We start from the raw sequence: 22,788 nt of genomic DNA, 5'->3' as shown, positions 1-22,788 counted from the left end.
CCCAATGGGTCGTATCGGCCGATTCTCAACCTCAAAGCTCTCAACAGGTCTTTGCGGGTACCGAAGTTTCGGATGGAGACCCTACGGTCCATCATTCTGGCGCTGGAACCTGGGGACTACATGGTGTCATTGGACATACAGGACGCTTACCTGCATGTCCCTATTCTTTTGCGCCATCAACAGTTCCTCAGGTTTGCAATCCGCAGTGACCACTTCCAGTTTCTGGCGTTACCTTTTGGCCTGGCGACAGCACCACGTGTGTTCACCAAGGTGATGGCGGTCATGGCGGCTTCTCTGCGGCTGCAGGGAGTCCGCATGTTACTGTACTTGGACGACCTTTTATTGGTGGCAGGATCTCCAGAGCTCCTGTTACGCCACTTGGGTCTGACCATTGCGCTACTGCAACGGCACGGCTGGATAAATAACTGGCAGAAGTCCACTCTAATCCCGTCTCGGAGGATTCTGCACCTTGGAGCGTTATTGGACTCGGAACAGCAGAGGATCTTCGTGACGGAGGCAAAGATCTTTGCTTTACAGTCGAGGGTGCGCAGTTGTCTGCTCAGCCGCCGGGTGTCTCTACACTCGGCGATGAGGTTACTGGGCTCCATGGTGTCGGTGTTCGACATGGTGGAATATGCCCAGTTTCACTCCAGACCTCTGCAGCACCTGATTCTGTCCAAGTGGAACGGGCTGCCGCAGTCTCTGAAGTCCCAGACAATTGTGCTCACCCCGGAGGTTCGCCTGTCCCTTGCCTGGTGGTTACAGACGACCCATCTCAGCGGGGGACATCCGTTCTGGGTTCCAAATTGGGTCCTGTTGACAACGGACGCCAGTCTTCGGGGCTGGGGAGCAGTTTCGGGTCCACACTTGTTCCAGGGCAGGTGGACGCCGACAGAAGCGGAGCTTCCAATCAATATCTTGGAACTCCGTGCGGTCTTCAATGCTCTCCAGCAGGCACATCGGTTTCTCCAGGGTCGCCCGGTACAGGTCCAGTCGGACAACGCTACCACTGTGGCCTACATAAACAGGCAAGGAGGAACCCGAAGTCGGGCGGCTCTCGTTGAGGTCTCTCGGATCCTGGTATGGGCGGAGCGCAATCTTCCGGCCATATCAGCGGTCTTCATCCCGGGAGTGCTAAATTGGGAGGCGGACTTTCTAAGTCGCCAGGACGTTCATCCGGGGGAATGGTCCCTGCACCCGGACGTTTTTCAACTGCTGGTCCGTCCGGTGGACGTTCCGGTTCGCATACCTGTTCCCTCCGGTCTCCCTTCTTCCACGGGTAATCCGGAAATTCAAACAGGAAGGAGGGACGCTCCTGTTGATAGCTCCCGCGTGGCCCAGACGGCACTGGTTCTCAGACCTTCAGGGTCTGTCCGTGGACAGCCCTCTGCGGTTGCCGATACGACCGGACCTTCTGTCTCAGGGTCCTTGCCTTCACCCGGACCTGACTCGGCTGTCTTTGACGGCGTGGCTGTTTAGACGGCCATGCTGAGGTCCCGGGGGTTTTCCAGCTCTGTAGTGCGTACCATGTTGCGAGCTCGGAAACAGTCTTCCGCGAGGATATACCATCGCGTGTGGCATACGTTCTTCCAGTGGTGTTGACCGAGAGGTTATGCACCGCGGGAGTTTCGTCTCTCGGATTCTCGCCTTCCTGCAAGCGGGACTAGATCATGGGCTTCGCCTTGCTTCTTTGAAGGTACAGGTTTCGGTCCTGTCTGTCTGGTTGCTACAATTCCGGATGTGCGCACCTTTATGCAAGGTGTTCTCCGCATTCAGCCGCCCTTTGTTCCACCTGTGGCGCCTTGGGATTTGGCTGTGGTCCTGAGGGCTCTTCAAGGACCGCCGTTTGAACCACTGAGCTCAGTGGATCTTAAATGGCTAACAGCTAAGACTGTTTTCCTTCTGGCTATTGCTTCGGCCAGACGTGTTTCTGATTTAGGGGCTCTTTCTTGTAGACCCCCTTTCTTGGTTTTTCATGGGAACAGGGCAGTGCTCCGCACTCGGCCCGAGTTTCTTCCCAAAGTTGTTTCCCAGTTTCATGTTAATGAGGAAATAGTTGTTCCGGCCTTTAACTCACCGGGTCTTTCCGTGGGTGAGGCCCCATTTTCACAGTGCCTGCAAGTGCAGCTTGTCTCCAGAGAGTGCAGGCTCCTTCCCTCAGCGGTCAGGTTATACATATAGCTCCTTCCTCCCTTTTTATTGGGGTTAGTTTGAGTGCTTATTGCCTTTTCTGCTGTGCATCGAATGTTTTTGTGTGTATGACTGTTTAGTGTACTTGCATAGTCTCAGTCTCTATATTGCCCCACTTATTTTTCTATTTGTGGTGCATTTACATTCATTGCTCTACCCTTATTGGCACATCAGTTACTGGTTCTGGTGTTGGATTGGATTTCGGTACTATGTCTTGCAGGGATAAAGCTCCCAGGGAGGTGGATGCTTCTGTGCTGCTTAATTGTAGGTCTTGTGCTGCTGTGTATTCGTTACAGGTTCCGGACCAAGATGGTCTCTGTGTGTGCTGTTTTACAACTCCACAGCAGGAGGTTCCTTCAACTTTACCTGCCAGCCAGTAACCGGCTTGGGTTTCCCTACTATCCCAGGTAATGTTGCAGGTAGTTGATAGGCTCTCATGCCAGGGGTCCGCTTCCCTCGCTGGTGTCCTCTCTGGCGTGGTCCAGTACTCCATTGTGATGCCATCCACTTTGCTGCCTTCTGTTGTGAAGCCTACTTTGATGCAGTCCTTTACGCGGTCAGAGTTTTTGGCGAAGGTGTCAAAATCTTTCAAACAGATGCTGGACCGGGAGAGCGCTTCTAAACGTAAGCCTTCTAAAAGGGACAGCTCTACACCCCTGTCTGATATTGATTCAGACTCTGAAATTTCCTCTGACCATGAGAAAAACATCTGTAGCCTCTGATGTTGTGTACTCTTCTATTACGGAGTATTCCCAACCTCCGGTAGATGTAGTTTCTTTGATCAAAGCAGTTAATAGTTTTCACTCTAGGTCTGGTGGTAGGCAGGACGCCGGACCTAGAGCTAGGGCACTTCTGCGCGCGCCTGCAAAGGGGGCGTGGTCAACGAAAAGGGGACACGTCTTTTCGTAACTCATGGGGGCGTGCCCGGCACTTAGGGACATGCCGGGCAGTCCACAAGCGCCGCGATCACTGTGAATGGATGCTGGCCGCATTTGTCCGGCATACATTCACCGGCGGTGACCGCTGCTCTGACGTTTTCCCCACCCGTGGGACACTGCGGCCCGCGGGTGGAGGACAGAACCCGCCAGCTGTTTCAGCGGGGCGCTGGAGGGCAGGGTGCTTTCTGTCCTTTAGAAATAGGGCAGGGCGCGGCGCACCGCTGAAACAGCCTAGCTGGGAACCCTAATTAAATCTGTGCTGGTGATCAAGGATGCGGAACCGGCCCCTATGTCCAATTCTCCAGTGTTTAAACGTCAAAAGAAGACCGATTCCGAGATCCCTTCTTCGGCTCAGCATGAGGACATTTTGGCGGAGGCATGGTCCCATCCTAATAGGCGCTTCCAGGTCTCTCTAAGTGCATTACTTCCTTTTATCCTTTGCCTGCTGCCGTTTGGGCTAAATGGGAGTCTCCTCCCCTGTGGATGCGCATGTTGCCCACCTAGTTAAGAATACCACTTTTCCTCTTCCTAACACGGCATCCCTTAAGGGTCCGATGGATAGGAAGATGGAAACGTTTCTTAATGCTATTTACTCTAGTGCAGGTGCAGTAGTTCATCCGACCCTCACATCAAATTTGGTTGCTAAGGCCATCGGTTGCTGGGCTGACGCCCTGGAGGATTGTCTCACTTCAGGTACCCACAGGAAAGGGCTATAGGGGTAAATTTACTAAAGTGAGAGTTTTTAGAAGTGAGTTTTAAAAGTGATGTTGCCCATAGCATCCAATTAGATTCTAGCTATTATCTTCTAGAAGGTGCTAGTTAAATGTTAAGTAGAATCTGATTGGTTGCTATGGGCAACATCACTTTTAAAACTTACTTCCTCTAAAAACTCTCACTTAAGTAAATTTACCCCTTTGTCTCTCGTAGAGCATATCTGTGAGGCAACTTCTTATCTTGGGGAAGCGGCTATAGACACAGCTGTACGAACTTCCAAGGTTTTGGCCTCTTCAGTGTCAACTAGAAGAGCCCTCTGGCTTCGTCCCTGGTGGGTGGATTCTGACTCTAAGTAGGCCGTTGAAGCTCTTCCTTTTTCGGGGGATCTTCTCTTTGGTCTGGAATTGGCCAAAATAATGGCTACAGTGGCGGCATCTAAGACAGCCTTTGTCCCTTCCGGGGCAGCCCCTAGGTCACAATCTCATGGGGTAAGGCCAAAGGCTTGTCGTTCCCTAAGTCACATGGATCCTCTGTTAAAGGTTCTAAACGAGCAGGTAAACAACCCTGGTCTACCAGACGCCCGGCTGCTAAGCCAGCCAACAAGCCTGCTGCATGACAGGGCAGGCTTCCACCTGGGGGACACCAGCGTGGGAGGTTGGTTTCTTCTTTTTTATGAAATTTGGAGGGCGACCACGGAGGATGCCTGGTTAAAAGGGGTTGTTTACCAGGATTACGCATTGACCTTTCCAGATCATCCTCCGACCGAGTGTTTTTCCACAGGTCTTCCTTTTGGATCAAGAGAAAACCGGAGGCCTGAGGGAGTCCATTCGCTCTCTACTGGACTCAAGGGTCATTGTTTCACTTCCCGCGTCTCTGCGGGGCACGGGCTTCTCTGCCAGTCTGTTATGGTTCAGGAACCGAACGGGTCCTTCCGACCGATTCTCAACCTAAAGTTTCCCAACAGGTACTTGAGGATTCCCAAGTTCCGAATGGAATTGCTTTGCTCGATTATTCTAGCTCTGGAGCTGGGGGATTTCATGGCATCCTTAGACATCCATGATGACTATTTGCATGTTCCCATCCGTCTCTGTCACCAGCGATTCCCAGGTTTGTGGTCCAGGAGGATCATTTCCAGTTTCGGGCTTTTCCATTTGAACTTTCCATGACTCCTCGTGTTCACGAAGGTCATGGCGGCTCATCTTCGGAGCAGGGTAATCCGAATATTTCCCTATCTGGATGACTTGGTTCTTCTGGCCCAGTCTCCAGAGGTTCTCAAGGAGCACGTTCCGGTCATGGTGGATCTTCTCCAGGCTCATGGATGGGTCATCAATTGGAAGAAATCCTCTCTGGCTCCCTCTCAGGAAATGGTGCATTTGGGGGCCTTGCTAGATTCCAAGGATCAGCGGGTGTTCCTCCTGGTACACAAGGTTCGGGACTTCCAGTCCAAGATTCGTTTACTTCTGCAACATCGCAAGGTGTCAATTCACTCTTGCATGCAGATTCTGGGCTCCAATTTCGAAATGGTGGAGTATGCCCAGTTTAATTCCCGGCCTCTCCAGTTGGAGATTTTAGCCCAGTGGAACAAATCCCATCCTAAGCTCAGGTCTGAAATTATTGTTCTCTCTCTTTTGTGATGGCTCCATGGGTCCCATCTGACCAAGGGACTTCCCTTTTGGGTTCAGGACTGGGTCCTCCTCGCCACCGATGCATGTCTTCAGTGGTGGTGTCCTGTCAGCAAACTTTTCAGGGTTAATGGTTGGCTCCAGAGAGCCAATTGCCGATCAACATTCTGGAACCCAGAGCGGTTTACAGAGCTCTTTGTCTGGGCTTTGCCTCCTCCGGAATCACCCAGCTCAGGTACAATCTGACAACACGCCGACTTGTCGCTTTGACGGGGTGGCTCTTGAGACATCTGTTTTGAGAGCGAAGGGGTCCTCCAGGTCAGTCATTAACACTAAGCTCCATGCCCGTAAACCCTCTTCAGCTACAATTTACCATCGGATTGATCTTTTACAGACAGATTGCGCTGTTACCTGTTGTTTGGACTTTTCTTCACATACAGCCTCCATTTGTACTGCCAATGGCTCCTTGGAATTTTGTATTTGGTTCTTAGGGCCCTTAAGTCTTCGCCTTTTGAGCCTTTAGACATGGTGGACATTCGTTGGCTTGCCTGTAAGACTGTCTTCCTTCTTGTCATAGCTTTTGCTTGGCGGATGTCTGACTTGAGCGCACTCTCCTGTCGCTCTCAGGGCCTAATTCAGACCCGCTCGCAAGCGGGTCGAGGTTGCCCAAGTGCGCATGCGCGCGACGGAGGTGGCTCCGTCGTGCGCATGTGCGAGACCCGAATAACGACGGCCAAGCCGTCGTTATGGGTCTCGCACGAAAGGGGGCATGCTGTCGATGGTGATTGACAGCACGCCCCCTTTGGTGGGCGTGCCAGGGGCGTGGCTGCCCAGACGGAGGCGTTCCCAAGGGAAAGCCTACCGTCTGGGGCCGGCCCCACTGACATCACTAGTGATGTCAGTGGGAGTGCTTTTGGCTCTGATAGAGCTAAAAGCTCTCCAGGGCTTGCGGCAGCGAGACCCTACCGCAAGGTTCTCGTCGCAAGCCCGATGGTCGCGATGGTCTTGACCATTGCTACCATCATTTTGGCCGCTCGCTATAGCTGTGGGTGGTCAGCTGTGGTCAGCCTCCTGGCCACCTCGCTATAGCTGTGGGTGGCCAGGAGGCCGCTCCAAAATCTAGGAGGGACGGCCCTGATTCAGAGCGAGCGCTCTGTCAGAGTCTCCGGATCTGAATCGGGGCCTCAGTTTCTAATCTTTCGCCAGGGCAGAGTTGTCCTTCGAAAGCGACTAGGCTACCTTCCTAAAGTTGTTTCCATGTGCCCCATCAATCAAGAGATTGTGGTTCCTTCTTTCCAGGTTCCGGATTCTTCACCGTGAGAGTCCTCCTTGGATATCGTGCAGGCTCTCTGGATTTATGTGGACAGGACAAAAGACTTGCGTAGGACAGATGCTCTTTGTTTTGTATAACTTTCACAAACGCAGCTGGCCGGCTACTAAGCAGTCGCTGGCCAGATGGATCCGTTTGACTATTCGCCACGCTTATGCTGTGGCAGATCTTTCAGCCCTGTCCGTGGTGACTGCTCTTTCTACCCGATCGGTGGGAACTTCGTGGGCAGTGCGACATGGTGCTTCTGCAGAGCAGCTGTGTAAGGTGGCCACGTGGTCATCTGCCAATACCTTATTGAAGTTCTATTCCTTTGACACCTTCGCCTCCCCTTAGGTGGTTTTTGGGTGAAGAGTACTCAGCGCAGCCCAGGAGCGTCCCCTCCCTTAGGGGAGTAGCTCTGGGACGTCAGTGTACTATGGAGGAAGAAGATAAGGAGATGTGTGCTTGCCTATTAAATCCTTTTCTTTGTTTCCATATGGGACACATGGCGCTCACCCAGACACACCTGGCTTGCGGGGCTTTGCACTTCTTCCAGGTCCACTGTGCACATTTCCTGTGTGTTGGGACCTGAGTGTGAGTTCTTCCTACTCCTTCTCGCTCCTCTCCTTAGACTTGCTAACTTAACTGATGTGGCTGGGGGGTGGGGTATAGGGGGGAGGAGGGGGGGGGGGGGGGGGGGAGTCTGGGCTTTGGTGAACAAGTTTAACTATGTGGTGCCCAGACTCCAGCCCACCAACCTATACCCAACGTAGAGCTTGTGTTCCCTATGGAATCGAAAAAAAAGGATTTAACAGGTAAGCACATAAATCTCCTTTTTTTTTTTTTTTGTGATTGCTAATGTGTGGGTCCCTATACTTATTAGGTGGTCTGCATGCATAATGTATCAGCATTGTCCAGTCTCTAATATTTCACTAGTTTTTATCGAAAGATGTAGGGTTTACATGAATTAAGCATAGATGATTCAGATATAGGAATCAAATATTGACTGACATGTATGACTCCTATTTTTCAGGTGGGGAGAAAAACTTGTAATTGTTGCATGTCAGGTCATGCGTTTCCGGGCTTTGATTGGATGGGAAGGGGATCCCTCATTAGAGATACCAGACTGTTCATACTGTATTCTGGAAAAAGTTGGGAGATCACGATGGCAAGGAGAAATTCAGAAAGACCTGCAGGGTGCATTCAAGTATGTTGTGTATATACTTTTTGCATAAAAAAAAAAAAATATGTTTAGTGGTGTGTTCACAGCATATACATTTAGGATTGGTTTGCTGAGTGCATTGTTTTTTCCTGGGATCACCTTTTGGTATTATGGTTTGCGGTTTCAGACACTTTTTTTTTCTAGCCTCTCCGCTGACGGCAGCCTTGGCAGTCATAGTAAGTAATACCTGGCGCCCTGATTAGCAGTGTGGCCAGGTCAGTACAGGCGTTGTTTTTCAATAGCTAGCAAGGTCGTCTGCAGCTCAAGTTTTGAAACGGGCGCCATAGAGGATGGGGGCGGAGCCTAACGGGAGTCCTGCTTCTTCCTCCCAGCGCCCCGGTGCTTCCATAGTCACTGGCGTCTGCCATCTTAGCTGCTGCTAGCTGCGCTGACTGCAGTGCACAGATTGAGAGCCTTCCCAGCGTGAGTTATATCAGTGGGGTTAGGCTGCATAGGAGAGCAGTTCATATTGTATGCTGCATCACTACAGCGTTTTTAGCATGGCTGTTAGGGCGGGTGTGTGCCTCCCCCTCTGTGCCCATCTCTCCTTAGGGCACATTTCTCAATCTCTATCTTCACACTGTCCTATACCGTGTGTGTGTGTGTGTGTGTGTGTGTGTGTGTGTCAGTCAGTGGTTGTATACCAGGACTGGTAGAAAGGTTGAGAGAGAAATTTTATATATACATCTATATCTCTGTTTGCTATACGCCAGGTATTAAATGTGGTTGACGTCGAGCCGGCTTCTGCGCGGTCATCTATTTTCAATAAAAAAAACAAAGACAAGCAGCCACATTTCCTGCCTCGGAGGAGCTAGACGCTATCCTCATCTCGGCTTGGAAGCACCCGGATTAAAAGATTCCTGGTGTCCCGTAGACTGTTGTCTTATTATCCTTTTCCTACAGATAGCAGGAGGTTCTGCGAGACTTCTCCCTCGGTAGACCCCCTCCTTGTCTCATCTGTCCAAAAAGACAGTCCTCCCAGTACCTGGATCCACTTCCTTAAAGGAACCTTCAGACAGGAAGTTGGAGAACACCTTAAAGTCTATCTACATGGTAGGAGGAATGATGCTTCGTCCCGCTTTCGTAAGCTGCTGGGTCTACAAGGCTTGTGGAGGCATGGGCTACACAGCTATCGGAAGGTTTCAAGGTGGGTCTTCCGGCTGAAGACCTTTATTCTTTAGCGGATCAAATTGGAGAGTCAGCTGCCTATCTGGGTGAGGCATCTAAGGATGTGCGTACTCTCTTCCAGGTCCTCTGCGTTGGCTATTTCGGCCCTCAGAGCTCTGTGGCTGCGTCAGTGGTAGGCTAATGCTGGAGCTTAAAGAGCAGTGGAGGCTTTTCCCAGGCCACCTGGAAGCAAATCTACTTATCTTCCCTCAGCTTCTCCAGTATCCTGTAAGTTTTTTTATTCTTTTTTTTCAGGACCATCCTTCCGGTCCTTTCGTGCTCCAACAGAAGAGGTCCTACCCTTGCCCGAGCATCTAGAGGAAGAGGTAGAGCCACAGCATCCTCTGCTCACCACAAGGGTAAGCTTCTTACCAGGCCCAGTGCATGACGGGCTTCCCTCTCACCTGGGGACCGCAGGATGGGAGCTCATCTTTTGGCCAATGGATCCTATCTTCTCCGGATTGGGTCAGGGCATCATCTCTCAGGGTACAAACTCGAGGAGGCCATAAACAAGCTTCCCGTCTTCTCAGGTGGTGGTTTTTGTGCCCACACATCAGCTTAGACAGGGATTCTATTCCAGTTTGTTTGTGGTCCCCAAACTACAGTTCAAGGAAGTTTGGTTCTAGACTTGTTCAGAAGCCTGGGTCCGCAATCTTGTATCACTTGGTTACAAAATTCAGCTTGTTTGTTCTCCCCAAGTTCAGTTCTTCACTACAAATCTACCGGTTTCGATGCAGAAGATCTTGCAACAGGCAATACAAAAGCTTTTTGTCTACAAAGTGATTGTTCCGGTTCCAGTGCATCAGCGCACTCGGGTTTTTATTCAAATCTTTTATTAGTTCCCAAGCTGGACGACTTGGTCCGGCCTATTTTGAATCTAAAATTCCATTCGGTGTCCCACAGGGTTCTATATGATCTCCCATGCTTTTTGCAGCAAACATGCTACCATTGGATGAAATAATCAGACATCATGGCCTGGTCTACCACTGCTATGCAGATAATACACAACTGTACTTGGCCTTTGCTCCAGCTACAAAGGACCCCATAACAACCTTAAATGGCTAGCTGAGCTTCAGGAGTGGATGAGTGCCAGTTGGCTGTGACTGAACCCTGATAAAACAGAGGTCATTATGATAGGTCACAGGACATGCCTACAGCATAGCCAACCAACAGGATTTACATGCAGAATTACAAAACACTGAATATGTGCGGAATCTTGGTGTTGTCCTGGATAGGTGATTTGACACTTAAACATCAGATATCCACCTCAATCAAATCCTCATTATTTCCTCTGAGGAACATAGCCAGAATCAAGCACTTAATTCCCTCTGAAGATCTGCCTAAAATCATAAATGCATTGATATCATCCCGCTTAGACTACTGCAACGCCCTCTACCTTGGACCCCCAGCAAAAGAATTGCACCGCTTGCAGATGGTACAAAATGCATCTGCCAGGCTATTAACCAACCAGCCACATAACACCCTTTCTCTACTCCCTTCGCTGGCTGTCAGATGGCGAATTGTTTTCAAGATTGGCTTACTAACATTCAAAGCCCTACATGACCAGGGCCCAAGGTACCTGAAGCAGCTTCTAATTCCTTACTGTCCCAATCGATTACTGGGTGCGTTGACAAAGGACTGTTAACAGTACCTAGAATCTCCCGGAATTCATCTGGTGGTCGATCTTTCAGCTTTGTGGCTCCGACCTTATTGAATTCTCTTCCCTGCACACTTCAAGAGGCCTCCTCTAGAATCCTTCAAAAATATACTCAAGACTCCTATTCACCCAAGCATTTCACTAATGTCCCTTGTTAAGCTTGTTTTGTATATTGTACTATAGAGGCAAATGTAAAGCACTTTGAGTCCTATAGGAGAAAAGCACTATATAAATAAAATTATTATTATTATTATTATTAATAAAATCCTTGAATGGGTATCTAACGTTTCAGTATTTCAAGAAGGAACCCCTGCATTCGGTAATTGCAGGTGTGGAGGCCGAAGAATGTTTGGTGTCCTTGGACATAAGGGATCTTACCTCCACATTCCAATTTTGGGAACCGCATCAGGCTTTTCTCCGTTTTGTGATCCATGACTTACATTGCTGCTCCTGAAGGATATTTTGTCAGCAGGGTGCTTTGGTGTATCCCAACTAACAGCATATGCGTTTAATGGTGTGGCTGTTGAGACCGCGATCCTAAGACTTCAGGGTATCCTGGAGGAGGTTGTTCCCACCATGCTTTGGGCACGAAAACCGGTGACTGCTGCACACTACCATCGCATATGGAAGTCTTTATGTGGCTTGGTGTGAACGTTGTGGTTGTTCTGCTACTTCTTTTCAACTGTCCCGCCTTCTCTTTGAAAGCTGGGTTGCTGTTTGGTTCGATGAAGGTTCAGGTGTCAGCCCAATCCATCTTTTTCTTGCTCATGGAGCTTCGTCCCTTCTTGCGTTCTTCGTATCCGGCCACCGTTTCTACCTCAACTTGGTCCTAGCTTTCCTCCAGTCGCCAGTGATTGAGCCTTTGGAAGATGTGGACCTCAAACACCTGTCCTTGTACTTCTTTTAGCTCTGGCTTTTGCTAGGCGGGTGTCGGAGCTTGCAGATTTATCCTGTCACTCTCCATGCTCGCCCCTATGGTGAGCAGTGACCCCCAGATGGATCAAGAGAAATGCATTTAACAGTGTGTACCAAAAATCGTATTTATTCTGACATTGATTGAATGTACATAAACAGTTGTCTGTTAACGTCTACTTTGTTTTCTGTGTTTTTAGAGTGGATGCTGGGAAAATCCATTATCTTCGACGTGTGCTTGACAGGAGTGGACTTATCACAATGCAGACTCATGTAATAAAGCTACCAAATGGAGCTCAGCAGCATTCACTACTTTTGCTTTTGAATCGTTTTCATGTTGACAGGTATGGTTTCGGCTATTCAATATACAGACCAATATGTTAAAGTAGAGACGAATAACCTATGAATGGGTTTGTGGTCACACAAAAGTTTTCCCACAACTACCTGAAAATAATAAGACCCCCACCCGTTTCTGTATCCATTATGGTGGTGGTAACATACCAGCTTCCCTCTTACATTTTAAGACCATTAGTCATAGGATGATCCGTAGCTCCTGATTAGTTGCTTATTCATTCCCCCCATATTCCCGAATTAACATCCAGTTGTGAATAGCTTGTTAAGTTTGTGCAGGAGATGTCTATCAACTAACTATATTGTTATAGATTATATTACAGGTTAAGTCTCTCATATCCAAAATGCTTGGGACCAGGGGTATTTTGGATAATGGAATAGTCCGTATTTTGGAATATTTGCATATCATAATGAAATAACTTGGGAATGGGACCCAAATATACACATAGGATGCATTTATGTGTTATATACACCTTATACAGACAGCCTGCAGGTAATTTTATACAATATTTGCAATAATTTAGTGGCTCAAGCAAAGTTTGTGTACAGAAATTAAATTCATTTGTTTCATATACACCTTATATACACACAGCCTGAAGGTAATTTTATACAATATTTTTAATAATTTGTGCCTTAGACAAAGTTTGTGTACATTGAACCATCAAAAATCAAAGGTTTCATTATCTCAGGCATGAAAATTTTTTTCCGTATTTTGGAATGTTTGGATATGGGAGACTCAACCTGTATATCAAGTAATTTCTCCAGCACAAATGTATTCTATATGAGTTGCACAATTTTTATATCTATTTTTTCTTCCGGTTAATCATTCATTTATTGGTTAGTTGAAATGACTTTATTGATGTGATTAGCAATAAAACATATGTATTTCATTTTTTAGGCGAAATAAGTATGACATGCTTACTGAGAAGACTTCTTCCATGCTAAGTGGACGTGAAAATCAATTGGAAACTTTGGTGAACCTTCGTGAAGAATTGGTATTCGATTTATACTATATTCCCTCTAATGTTTATTTCCATATAGTGTTGCCCATTGCTATGTGCGGATATCTGGCTGACTGCTCCATATAATGAACTAGCTGGGATACCCAGGTTGCGCCGGTTGAAGACTGGACGCTTAAGTACACCTGCAGCCTTTATTTGTTTACATTGTCCTCGCCTATAACCCTATTCCGTTGATCCTGAAAAGGGCCCCAATATTTATTAACATGCATGCATGCAAGCAGTGGTGTAACTATCGTGGGTGCAAGGGGTGCAGCTGCTACAGTGCCCGAGCTTCCTCTGTGGCCTGTTGCTCCCCCTGCACCCAGTCACCCACACAAGTTGGGCCGGTCCTGTTAGGGCCGTCGAGGAGGGCCCAGGTGTCAGCGATGTTGATTTGTTGCTGGCCCGAATACAGCTGGTGCACTGGCAGGCAGTCATGGAGCGAAAGCGCCGCCAGTCGCGAGGCAATCTGAGCTCAAGGACTGGAAACCAATCAGCAGTGGCGGCTCTTGATTGGCTGCCGGTCCACGAGTTGCGATTGACTCGCGACCGGTGCCAGATTAAAATTGCGCCAGCACTGTCTGTTTTTTTTTTCTGCCGGTGCACCAGCTATAAGTAGCTGGCGGCCCGGCCCCAGTCTACACCTGCTGACTGCTGATGGCATACGGGGAGGCGAGAGGCTGCTGGAGGGGCAAGGAGTGTGAGTTGCTAGGGGGGCATAATGTGTAAGGAGCACTACTATTGTTTGTTATGGGGCACTTCTACTATGTGACTTAATCCGTAAAGGGCATTACTGTGTGGCAAAATGTATAAGGGTCACTATTACTGTGTATCATAATGTGCTCTGTGTGGGGGCAAATGTATGTGTTATATTTTTTTCTCTGTTTTGGGGGACGGGGGGGTGCAGGCTTTTAAGATATTGCTATGTGGCCCACAAAGTACTAGTTACGCCCTTGCATGCAAGGATTTAATATGAACTTGCATGAGTCTTGCTCAGAGGTTAAAAGGACACTTTTGAAGCTTTCTCACAGGTTTTTGGCTCATTGGAGCCAGCCTCTGAACCATTTTTAGGGATTGGTCCTGACCAAGTTCAAACCTAGGCAAAACCCTAATCCTGGCCAAACTACACCACCATGCCAAGTTGTGGAGATAGGGACAAAACTCTGGCCGTGCATAAAGGACAAATGGACAAACAGACAGACAGGCACGCTTTCTCGCTTACTATATAGATATGTCACCCAATGCAAAAAGTGACAAAGCTAAACAGCAGCCTTGTCTCCATTTATTTTACAAGCTGAGTTACAAACTGTCACTGTTTTCTTTATGTATATCAGACATTGTTTCTGCAAAACCTCCCAAAACACAGCATTAGTATTTCTTCTTCCTGGATAGGAGGCACAGGCTATTACGCTGGGTATTGGTTGGTGGGTTGGAGTCTGGGCACCGCATAGTTAATATTTAAAATCCATCAGCCCAGGCTTCCTCACCCCCTATACCCCAGCCACAGGCACTTAAGTTTTCTTCTTCCTCCACTAGGGGACACAGGGATAACTCTGGGTATAGTCTGTAGAGAAGGGTTTTTTGTTGGCACCTGCAGCAGCTGCACAGTATGAAAGCTTATTTTTTTAACTTTATTTTATTTTTAACTGAGTGGGCAGCGCTGGGCATCCTATAGGACGCCCGCAATGCCGCTCCATCACCCCAGTGCCGGTGGTCGCAGCTGGCGGTGCTGCCTGTTGGGGGACCTAGGTCCTCTCTTCATCCCCACTAGACCACCAGGACAGCGGGGCACCACGGTGTAGACGGCCATTTTCCTTGGGGTTCATGCCAGAAGGGGGAGGTAGGCTCTCCCCGTTAGCTCCTCCCCCGTGCCTGGGCACTATCCCTCAAGACATTTCGTCCCAGGGTCATTCCTCCACTCTACCCTCCTTCAGAGACGCTAAGCAGCCATTTTCACAGTGCCTACTACCGTGTTTCCCTGATAATAAGACACTGTCTTATTTTTTTTTTTGGTCAAAAAAAAACTCCATAGGGCTTATTTTAATTAACATTGACAGCAATTTCAATAATTCAATACAATTCTTTACTTACCTTTTATTTTTTTCCTCTTTTTCTCTCCTCTCCTCCGAGACGCTGCTGTAATTGACGCTGCCACGGGCCAGCTGCCGCGCGCTCACTGTGATAGAGTGAGACGCTGCAACTGTGATTGGATGCCACTGTTAAATCTTTAACAGCGCCATCCATTTCATGCAGGGGGCGTAGCTGGGGGCATTTTAGTGTAGCGCAGGCAGGGACTGGACAAAATAGGGATTTTGTTAGGGCTTATTTTCGGGGTAGGGCTTATTATTGGGGAAACACAGTAGTGCAGCTTGTCTCCGGAGAGTGCAGGCTCCTGATCTCCCTGTATTCCTCGTCCTCAGCGGCCAGGTTATACTATACAGCTCCTTTTTTTTTTTTTTTAAAGTGAGTTTATTTATAAAACTTTCCCAGACAGATAGAAAATACAGTACAAGAAACAAAATCCCCACCCCAATAAACCCATAAAAAAAAATAATAATAATTTGTATATATAAATATATCAGCCAAAAGTCATAATATACAACCTATAACATTTAGACTCATTAATACAAATACAGAATCATATCCAATATATAATAAAACAAATTAGAGTATCTGCACAAAATAATTCTCAGCCTTCCTAAAAAAAAAAAACAGAATAATCACAAACAACGACTCAGAGTACCTAAACACTAGCGCGCCGCCCTGCTGGGTGCCAACCCATCAGCGTCCGATATTCCCCCTCGCCACAGAAACATAATAGGAAGAAACAGTCCCTGGGCCCCAAATCCGATCATATTTGAGAATGCAATTACGCTTAGTATATAAAAATCGTTCATGCCCCACCACTTCATTCATCAGCCCACCCCACTCAGCAAAGGTAGGGCCCCTAGATGCCATCCAAGTGTGGGCAATACAAACCTTGGCAAGAGTCATTGCATTAATTATATATTGACTCGTTAAACGATGCACCCTGTCCATGAGACCCAAACCAAAAATACACATTTTAGGGAATAGAAGGGGAATACCACCACCCGTGTTAGTGATACAGTTGTGACCAAAACACCCGGACAACAGAACACTCCCACAGGAGATGCCAAAATGAGTACTGTGGAGTAGAACATTTAGGGCACCTATCAGATGCACCAGACCCAAATCTACTCGGTAATAAGGGGGTAAGATACACCCTGTGTAATAAAAAGAACTGAATCTGTTGAAATCGCACTGCAGAGGTGGCAGACAGAGGGCTATTCAGCATTAGACCACTCTTCATCCTCTAATGGACCGAAATCATCCACCCATTTAACTCTAAGCGGTGCTAGGGCGTCATCTGAATTAACAGTAAGGAGGTAGGAGTAAATTCAGGAAATCAATCTACTTCCACTAGTCGCCTGCAACAAAGCCCTAACAGGATCAGGGGCAAATTGTGGAGGGCCAGAAGAAAACTGGACGGATAGGGCATGACGAAGCTGTAAATAGTGGAAAAACATAGAATTCGGGACCCCAAATTTAGTCTTAACAGTGTCAAAGGTTTTAAAAACCCCGTTACTATACAAATGTCCAAGGGAGAAGACCTCCCTCCTGGACCACAGAGAGCTTGCCATCAAGTCGGGCCAGTTCTAAAAGAGCTGAAGAATGCCATAAAGACAAATCTGGATCAAAAACCGTCTCCCCCCACTAAAGCACGGGCCTGTTTCCACAATGTATGAGCCTGTGTGACCACCGGAGCTGCCCCCACCCAGTACATCTGTCGTCAAGTAAGAGCTGCAAAGGGGAGCATCTTCTAGAAACCGGATGTACAGGTTGAGTCTCCCATATCCAAATATTCCAAAATACGGAATATTCCGAAATACAGTATTTTTTTTGGCATGACTGAGATAATGAAACCTTTTGATGGTTCAATGTACACAAACTTTGTCTAAGGCACAAATTATTGAAAATATTGTATAAAATTAGCTTCAAGCTGTGTGTATAAGGTGTATATGAAACATATTAATTTCATTTCTGTACACAAACTTTGTTTGAGCCACAAAATTATTGCAAATATTGTATAAAATTACCTGCAGGCTGTGTGTATAAGGTGTATATAACACAAATGCATTCTGTGTGTATATTTGGGTCCCAGTTCCAAGATATTTCATTATGGTAGACAAGTATTCCAAAGTACGGAATATTCCGATATCCGAAATACCCCTGCTCCCTAGCATTTTGGATATGGGAGACTCCACCTGTACTAAGAAAGTAGGCAAATCCTGGCCCCCCTCGCCAAAAACCCACCGCCGCAGATGTACTAACTGAAAGGCCAAATAATAAAGGCGGGAAATTCGGCAGTGCTAGGCCACCCAACACTCTTGGCCCACATAGGGTCTTAAGTTTAATGCAAGGTTGTTTTTCTGCCCACACTAAAGAGGAAAGATAACTATCAGTGATCGCGCTGAGAAAGAAATTATGCGGGTCCCAGGGACCCATCATTTAAAATATTTAGTGTCCTACTTCATCGTTGCTGGGTCCCAATATTTAATGCCCCTCAGATCACTGACACATGCCATCACACCATCCCATCTTGTTAATATGACCATCATATCCACAACATGCTCTCAGACTGTATATTATAAACCCACACCACCCTGGCTCTGCTGTAATTCCTCTGACATATACTTTCTTGTTCTTCCCCCATTGACATTACACATGTATATAAATACCCCCAGCTCTACTCCTCTGCTGCCGCCCAGTGGCCTGTATTACCCATACTGACTTTCACCTATAATGTTCCCAGCTCTAGCCCTCTCCGTGTAATCCGCAAAGGCAAACCTCTTTAACACAATGTATATAGTGTCCCAGCTCTAACCCTCTGCTTCTTCCCACTGACCTGTATTACCCCTAGTGGCAGTATATACACTCATGTCTGTGTATTCTCCTGCCCGTGGCAGGCTGCAGCCTCATCCTGTGCTACCCCCAGCCATGTCCTGTCCTGCCACCTACCACTGGCATCTTCCGTGGGCATTATTCCATAGTGTTTTCTCTAGGATCTATTTTGAGCAGGGTTCTGATCAGCGAGGATAGGGCACACCTGCATGCGCCAAAAGGATGTATGAAAGGGGTGTGGTGTGGCCTAATGACACTCATTTCCTGTCTGCACTTAAAAGATGAGTGGCAGAGATACATACGAGCTATCTTCTATATACATGTTGGCTAGTAGTCCATACTGATCTCTGCCCACCTATATCCACACTGTGGGCAGGCGCCATGCACAGAGACCCTGTCCCCTATTAGCCTGCAACAGCTGCTCCCACACCCAGTGTCCACCTCCCTCGAGCAGCTCATGTTTTCAGGATTTCTCACCTGTGCATGACTGATTCCGGAAAACATGGGCTTCTAGAGGAGGGTCACTAGCCGTGCTGAAGATGTAGCACACATACTTTGTGCTGGTTGTATTGAAGTTGGAGCTGCTGGCGCCTGGTGTGAGCAGCTGCTGCAGGGAGAGGTACACCATACAACAGCAGCACAGCAGGGATTCCGGCACCGAACAGCAAGCTCCGGCTGCTGCGCAGCATCTTCTAGTCACTGCCGCTTCTCTACTCCTGCTAGCTCCCGCCATGGCCCAACCTAGAGCCGCCACACTGTGCCTGGAGTGACCTACAGAACAACAACCTTGTGCCCGTCGAGTGCTCCAGACTAAACCCCTAAACCCAACCCTGGCTTTCAAAGCAAGCTGCGAGTGACTCGCATTGCGTGCTGTCCAATCAGTGTGTTGCAGACGGATTGAGGTGACAGCGGGGAGGGAGCCAGTTGACCGGGAGGCAGGACACCGCAGGTCCATCGAGGACAGTAGGCTGAGCAGTGTGCCAGGACGCGTCCAAGGAGGCAGGGCGCATTTTCGCACTTTTAGTCCCCGGCCACACACAGCATGCTGCATGATGACTATCTAAATTCTGTGCGGACTGCGAAGCATAGGGTGAGTTGAGGGTGGGAGATCACACACTCCTCCCCTTCCTCTACCATTGGAGCATGAAACGGATTGACAGCCCTGCTGATTGGTCACAGCACTTCCTGAGGGACCCACTGTGTTTTTGTTTGAGTCCCCACCTTCAATTCCTGGGTAAAATAAACGCTATAGCGCGTATTTGCGAACACTGACTGAGTCGGAATATATGAGGAGAAATGTAAACAGGAACCTGCTAAAAAACATACAAAAATTTGGGGAGAACAATCATTTTAATCAAATTCACCCGATCGGTAACAGTCAAGGGAAGTTTATTCCAGACGTGCAACTTAGATTTCAAGAAGTCAATTTGTGGCTGGACATTAAATGGGACAAAGTCCGACATAGATGATGATACCCAAATTTCCAAATATTTCCACCTGGTGGTCCATTCCAAGGGAATATTTGCAGCCCCAACAGGAGGGAAGGGCCATGAATAGAAAGAATGCATGATTTATTCCAGTTAAACTGTCCAAAAGAATCCACCACCGAGAGAAGGGCGATCAAAGACTCTGATGCATCAGACAAGAACAGCATGTCGTCTGCATAGAGAGCCACCTTGTCAACCCTTTGCTGCATCTGAATCCCCCATATGCCGGGATGACTTCCAATAAAAGATGCTAAAGGTTCAATGGCCAGGGCAAAAAGGGTCGGAGAAAGAGGACAGCCCTGTCTAGTACCTCTAGAGAGGCGAAAAGAAGGAGAAACATACCCATCAATACAGACCCGCCCTAAAGGGGAAGAATCTAGTAATTTAACGCAGGCTATGAATCTAGGTCCCATCCCAAAACGATGTAGGATCTCCCAAAGATAATGCCACTCCACAAAATCAAAGGCCCTGGCGGCATCCAAGGATACCAACACTGCCCCGTCATCCACCGAGTCTACCAGCTGCAAAATTGAATACAAACTCCTAAGATTCTGTGAGATAGATTTCCCCAGCATAAAACCCGTCTGATCGGGATGTACCACCTCACCAATTACCCTATTAAGCCTAAGTGAAAGCACTTTGCCAGTATTTTAACATCTGTGTAAAGGAGGGAGATCAGGCGATAAGAGCTAATATCAAGAGGGTCCTTTCCGAACTTTGGTCACACAGTTCGTTAAAAAGGTCAAGGAGTCTAGGGAAAAAGAAAAAAGTTCAGAAGGAATCCCGTCCACCCCTGGGGCCTTACCCCCCGGAAATGAAGAAACAGCCACCCCAATTTCCTCTAAAGTAAATGGGGAGTCGAGGAATGCTCTACTGTCCGAGGAAATGGTTGGGAGGGATATATGTCCCAAATATTCAAATAATTCTTCTAAAGTATAGTGAGCATGGGAACCTGCCTATAGTTGTGGTTCTCCCTGATTGGATTTCCAGGGCGCCCCTTGGATGGCTTCACGGAGGTCCCACCATTCGCGTAGATCAGCTACCTTGCAGAAACCTGCTTTGTTTTAAGGTATATTAAAAGAATATAGGGGCTGATTCAGATCCGCTCGCAAGCGGGTCGATGTTTGCCCCCAACGCATGCGCAGCCCACAGCTTAGTGAGCGGGCAGGAGAAAAAATATAAATAATAAATCCCCGCCCTGATTCAGAGCGAGCGGCTCTGAATCAGGCCCATAATCTGCTATGAGTGTGCTGTCTCCTGTGGGTTCCTCTTATGCACTGTATATTGCCAATACTGGGGCTTATATTAAATTAGCAATATATGTCAACCACCTGGGCTGGAGACCCAGGGGCATCTGGGGGACACACAGTAACAATATGCTGGGTGCCCGTCAACGTAATAGACAACATTTCAGTGCCTTTTTATTAATATTTGTGGCACTTGATGATATTTAGAACAAGGAAATGGAAGAAGAGCTTGCTCTATCCACTCCACGCATTGACCTGGTATGCAGTACTTCCAGGATCGATGCACTCTAGGGCACCCCCGTTTAGGGGGACCTATTTTTATTTACTCTAGGTAATTAACTCCAGTGCTGGTACTTCTAAGTCACTAAGCATAGTACTATCTAAGCAGGTTAATTTGAGCTAACTCTTCCTTTCACAGATATTGACTTCTCATGCAACTTTGTTTATTATACACCCATTCTTCATATGGATATTTCATGATTGTGAAGTTATGTCTACAGGTGTATCCCTTCTTTTATTGGGATACCTACACCATAATATTGACTTGACGCACACTGAACGATAAGGATAAGTCTCTTAAGCAATGGCCCCAATGTAGAGCCCTTATTGGGTTTAATTAGAGCAGACTGCAGTTACAGCTACTATGTCTGAGGGTCACCCACCAAGAAGTTAGGCGGGGCTAGGCCTGGGTTGCTGTGTAATGCTGGGCATCTAGGAACAATTTGACCCTGCAGTTCAATTTTTATTGTGTTTTTTTTTTTTTCTTTAGCCCTTTCTTTGTGCCACTATAAATGTCAAAGGTCACTGGAAGGGATCCATTGTCATATATGTGATATACTCTGACCGGTACAGGGTCTTGGTGTATATCTTACGTTATCCTGTGATTCTGCCTCTTAGCTAATACACATTTCACCAAGTGTTCATGTATTGATACTTACACTAACAGACTGTTTTTTTGGGGATATATGTATATTTTCTATATGGATACACATCCCTAATGGAACACTCTTAGGTAATGTCATAACATGAGGTCCTGTTGTTTGACCTACATGTCTCCACTAACTATTCTGCTAGTTCCTACAGTATTTTCTACTGCAACATCTCCAGGATGATGTCCGAGCAGTAGAGCTTTGGACCTTCGACCGCCAATGCTACTCCAGGGTTCAGTGGGTGTTCTCCCGATGGACAAAGTTCAGGATTTACTTGTCAAAATATGTTTATTTCTACATCATCGTCAAGTGTCGGTACACTCACATTTACAGAGCTCTTTGTCTGGCTCTGCCTCTCCTCCAGCGTCGCCCAGTCCAAGTACAGTACGACAACACGACGGCTGTCTCCTGCATAAACCATCTGGCGGCACGTAGGGCCTGTCAGTTTTCACCTTTTTGAGCCTTTAGAAACAGTTGACGTTCGTTGGCTTACCTGTAAAGACTGTCTTCCTTCTTGCCATAGCGTCTGCACGGCAGGTGTCGGACTTGAGTGCATTGTCCTGTTGCTCTCCATTTCTGATCTTTCACCAGGACAGGGCTGTCCTTCAAATGCGATTGGGCTACCTTCCTAAAGTTGTTTCCAGGTTCCACATCAATCATGAGATCATGGTCCCTTCTTTCCAAGTTCCAGATTATACACTGGAGGAGGCCTCCTTGGATGTCGCACGGGCCCTCCGGATTTATGTGGACAGGACAAAGGACCTGCATAGGATAGATTCTCTCTTTGTCTTGTATGACTTTCACAAACAGGGCTGGCCGGATGGATCGGTTCAACTATTCGCCACACTTATGCTGCGGTGGACCTTCCAGCACCATCTGTGGTGACCGCTCATTCTACCCGGTCAGTGGGAACTTCGTGGGCAGTGCGACGTGGTGCCTCTGCAGAGCAGCTGTCTAAAGCGGCCATGTAGTATTCTGCCCTAAAGTTTCTGAAGTTTTATTCCTGTAACACCTTTTGTCTCCCCTGATGCGGCTTTTGGGTGAAGAGTTCTCAGCGCAGCCCAGGAGCATTACCCTCTCTTAGGGGATTAGCTTTGGGTCATCTCAGGGTAAAGCCTG

General features: G+C 47.7%; 1 protein-coding gene across 1 annotated transcript in view; it reads left to right on the top strand.

The window, feature by feature from the left end:
* GTF3C1 (general transcription factor IIIC subunit 1) overlaps nucleotides 1–22,788 on the top strand; it is a 232,364-nt gene that overhangs the window by 6,931 nt on the left and 202,645 nt on the right. The window contains 3 exon segments of the mRNA XM_088466729.1: nucleotides 7,807–7,980; nucleotides 11,932–12,075; nucleotides 12,981–13,077. Coding sequence (XP_088322855.1) covers nucleotides 7,807–7,980; nucleotides 11,932–12,075; nucleotides 12,981–13,077 — 415 coding nt within the window.

Source organism: Taudactylus pleione, unplaced genomic scaffold (genome assembly GCF_031769625.1).
Source record: "Taudactylus pleione unplaced genomic scaffold, aTauple2 ptg000066l, whole genome shotgun sequence".
NCBI classification, from domain to species: Eukaryota; Metazoa; Chordata; class Amphibia; order Anura; family Myobatrachidae; genus Taudactylus; species Taudactylus pleione.
This window is presented reverse-complemented; position numbering and strand designations above follow the sequence as displayed.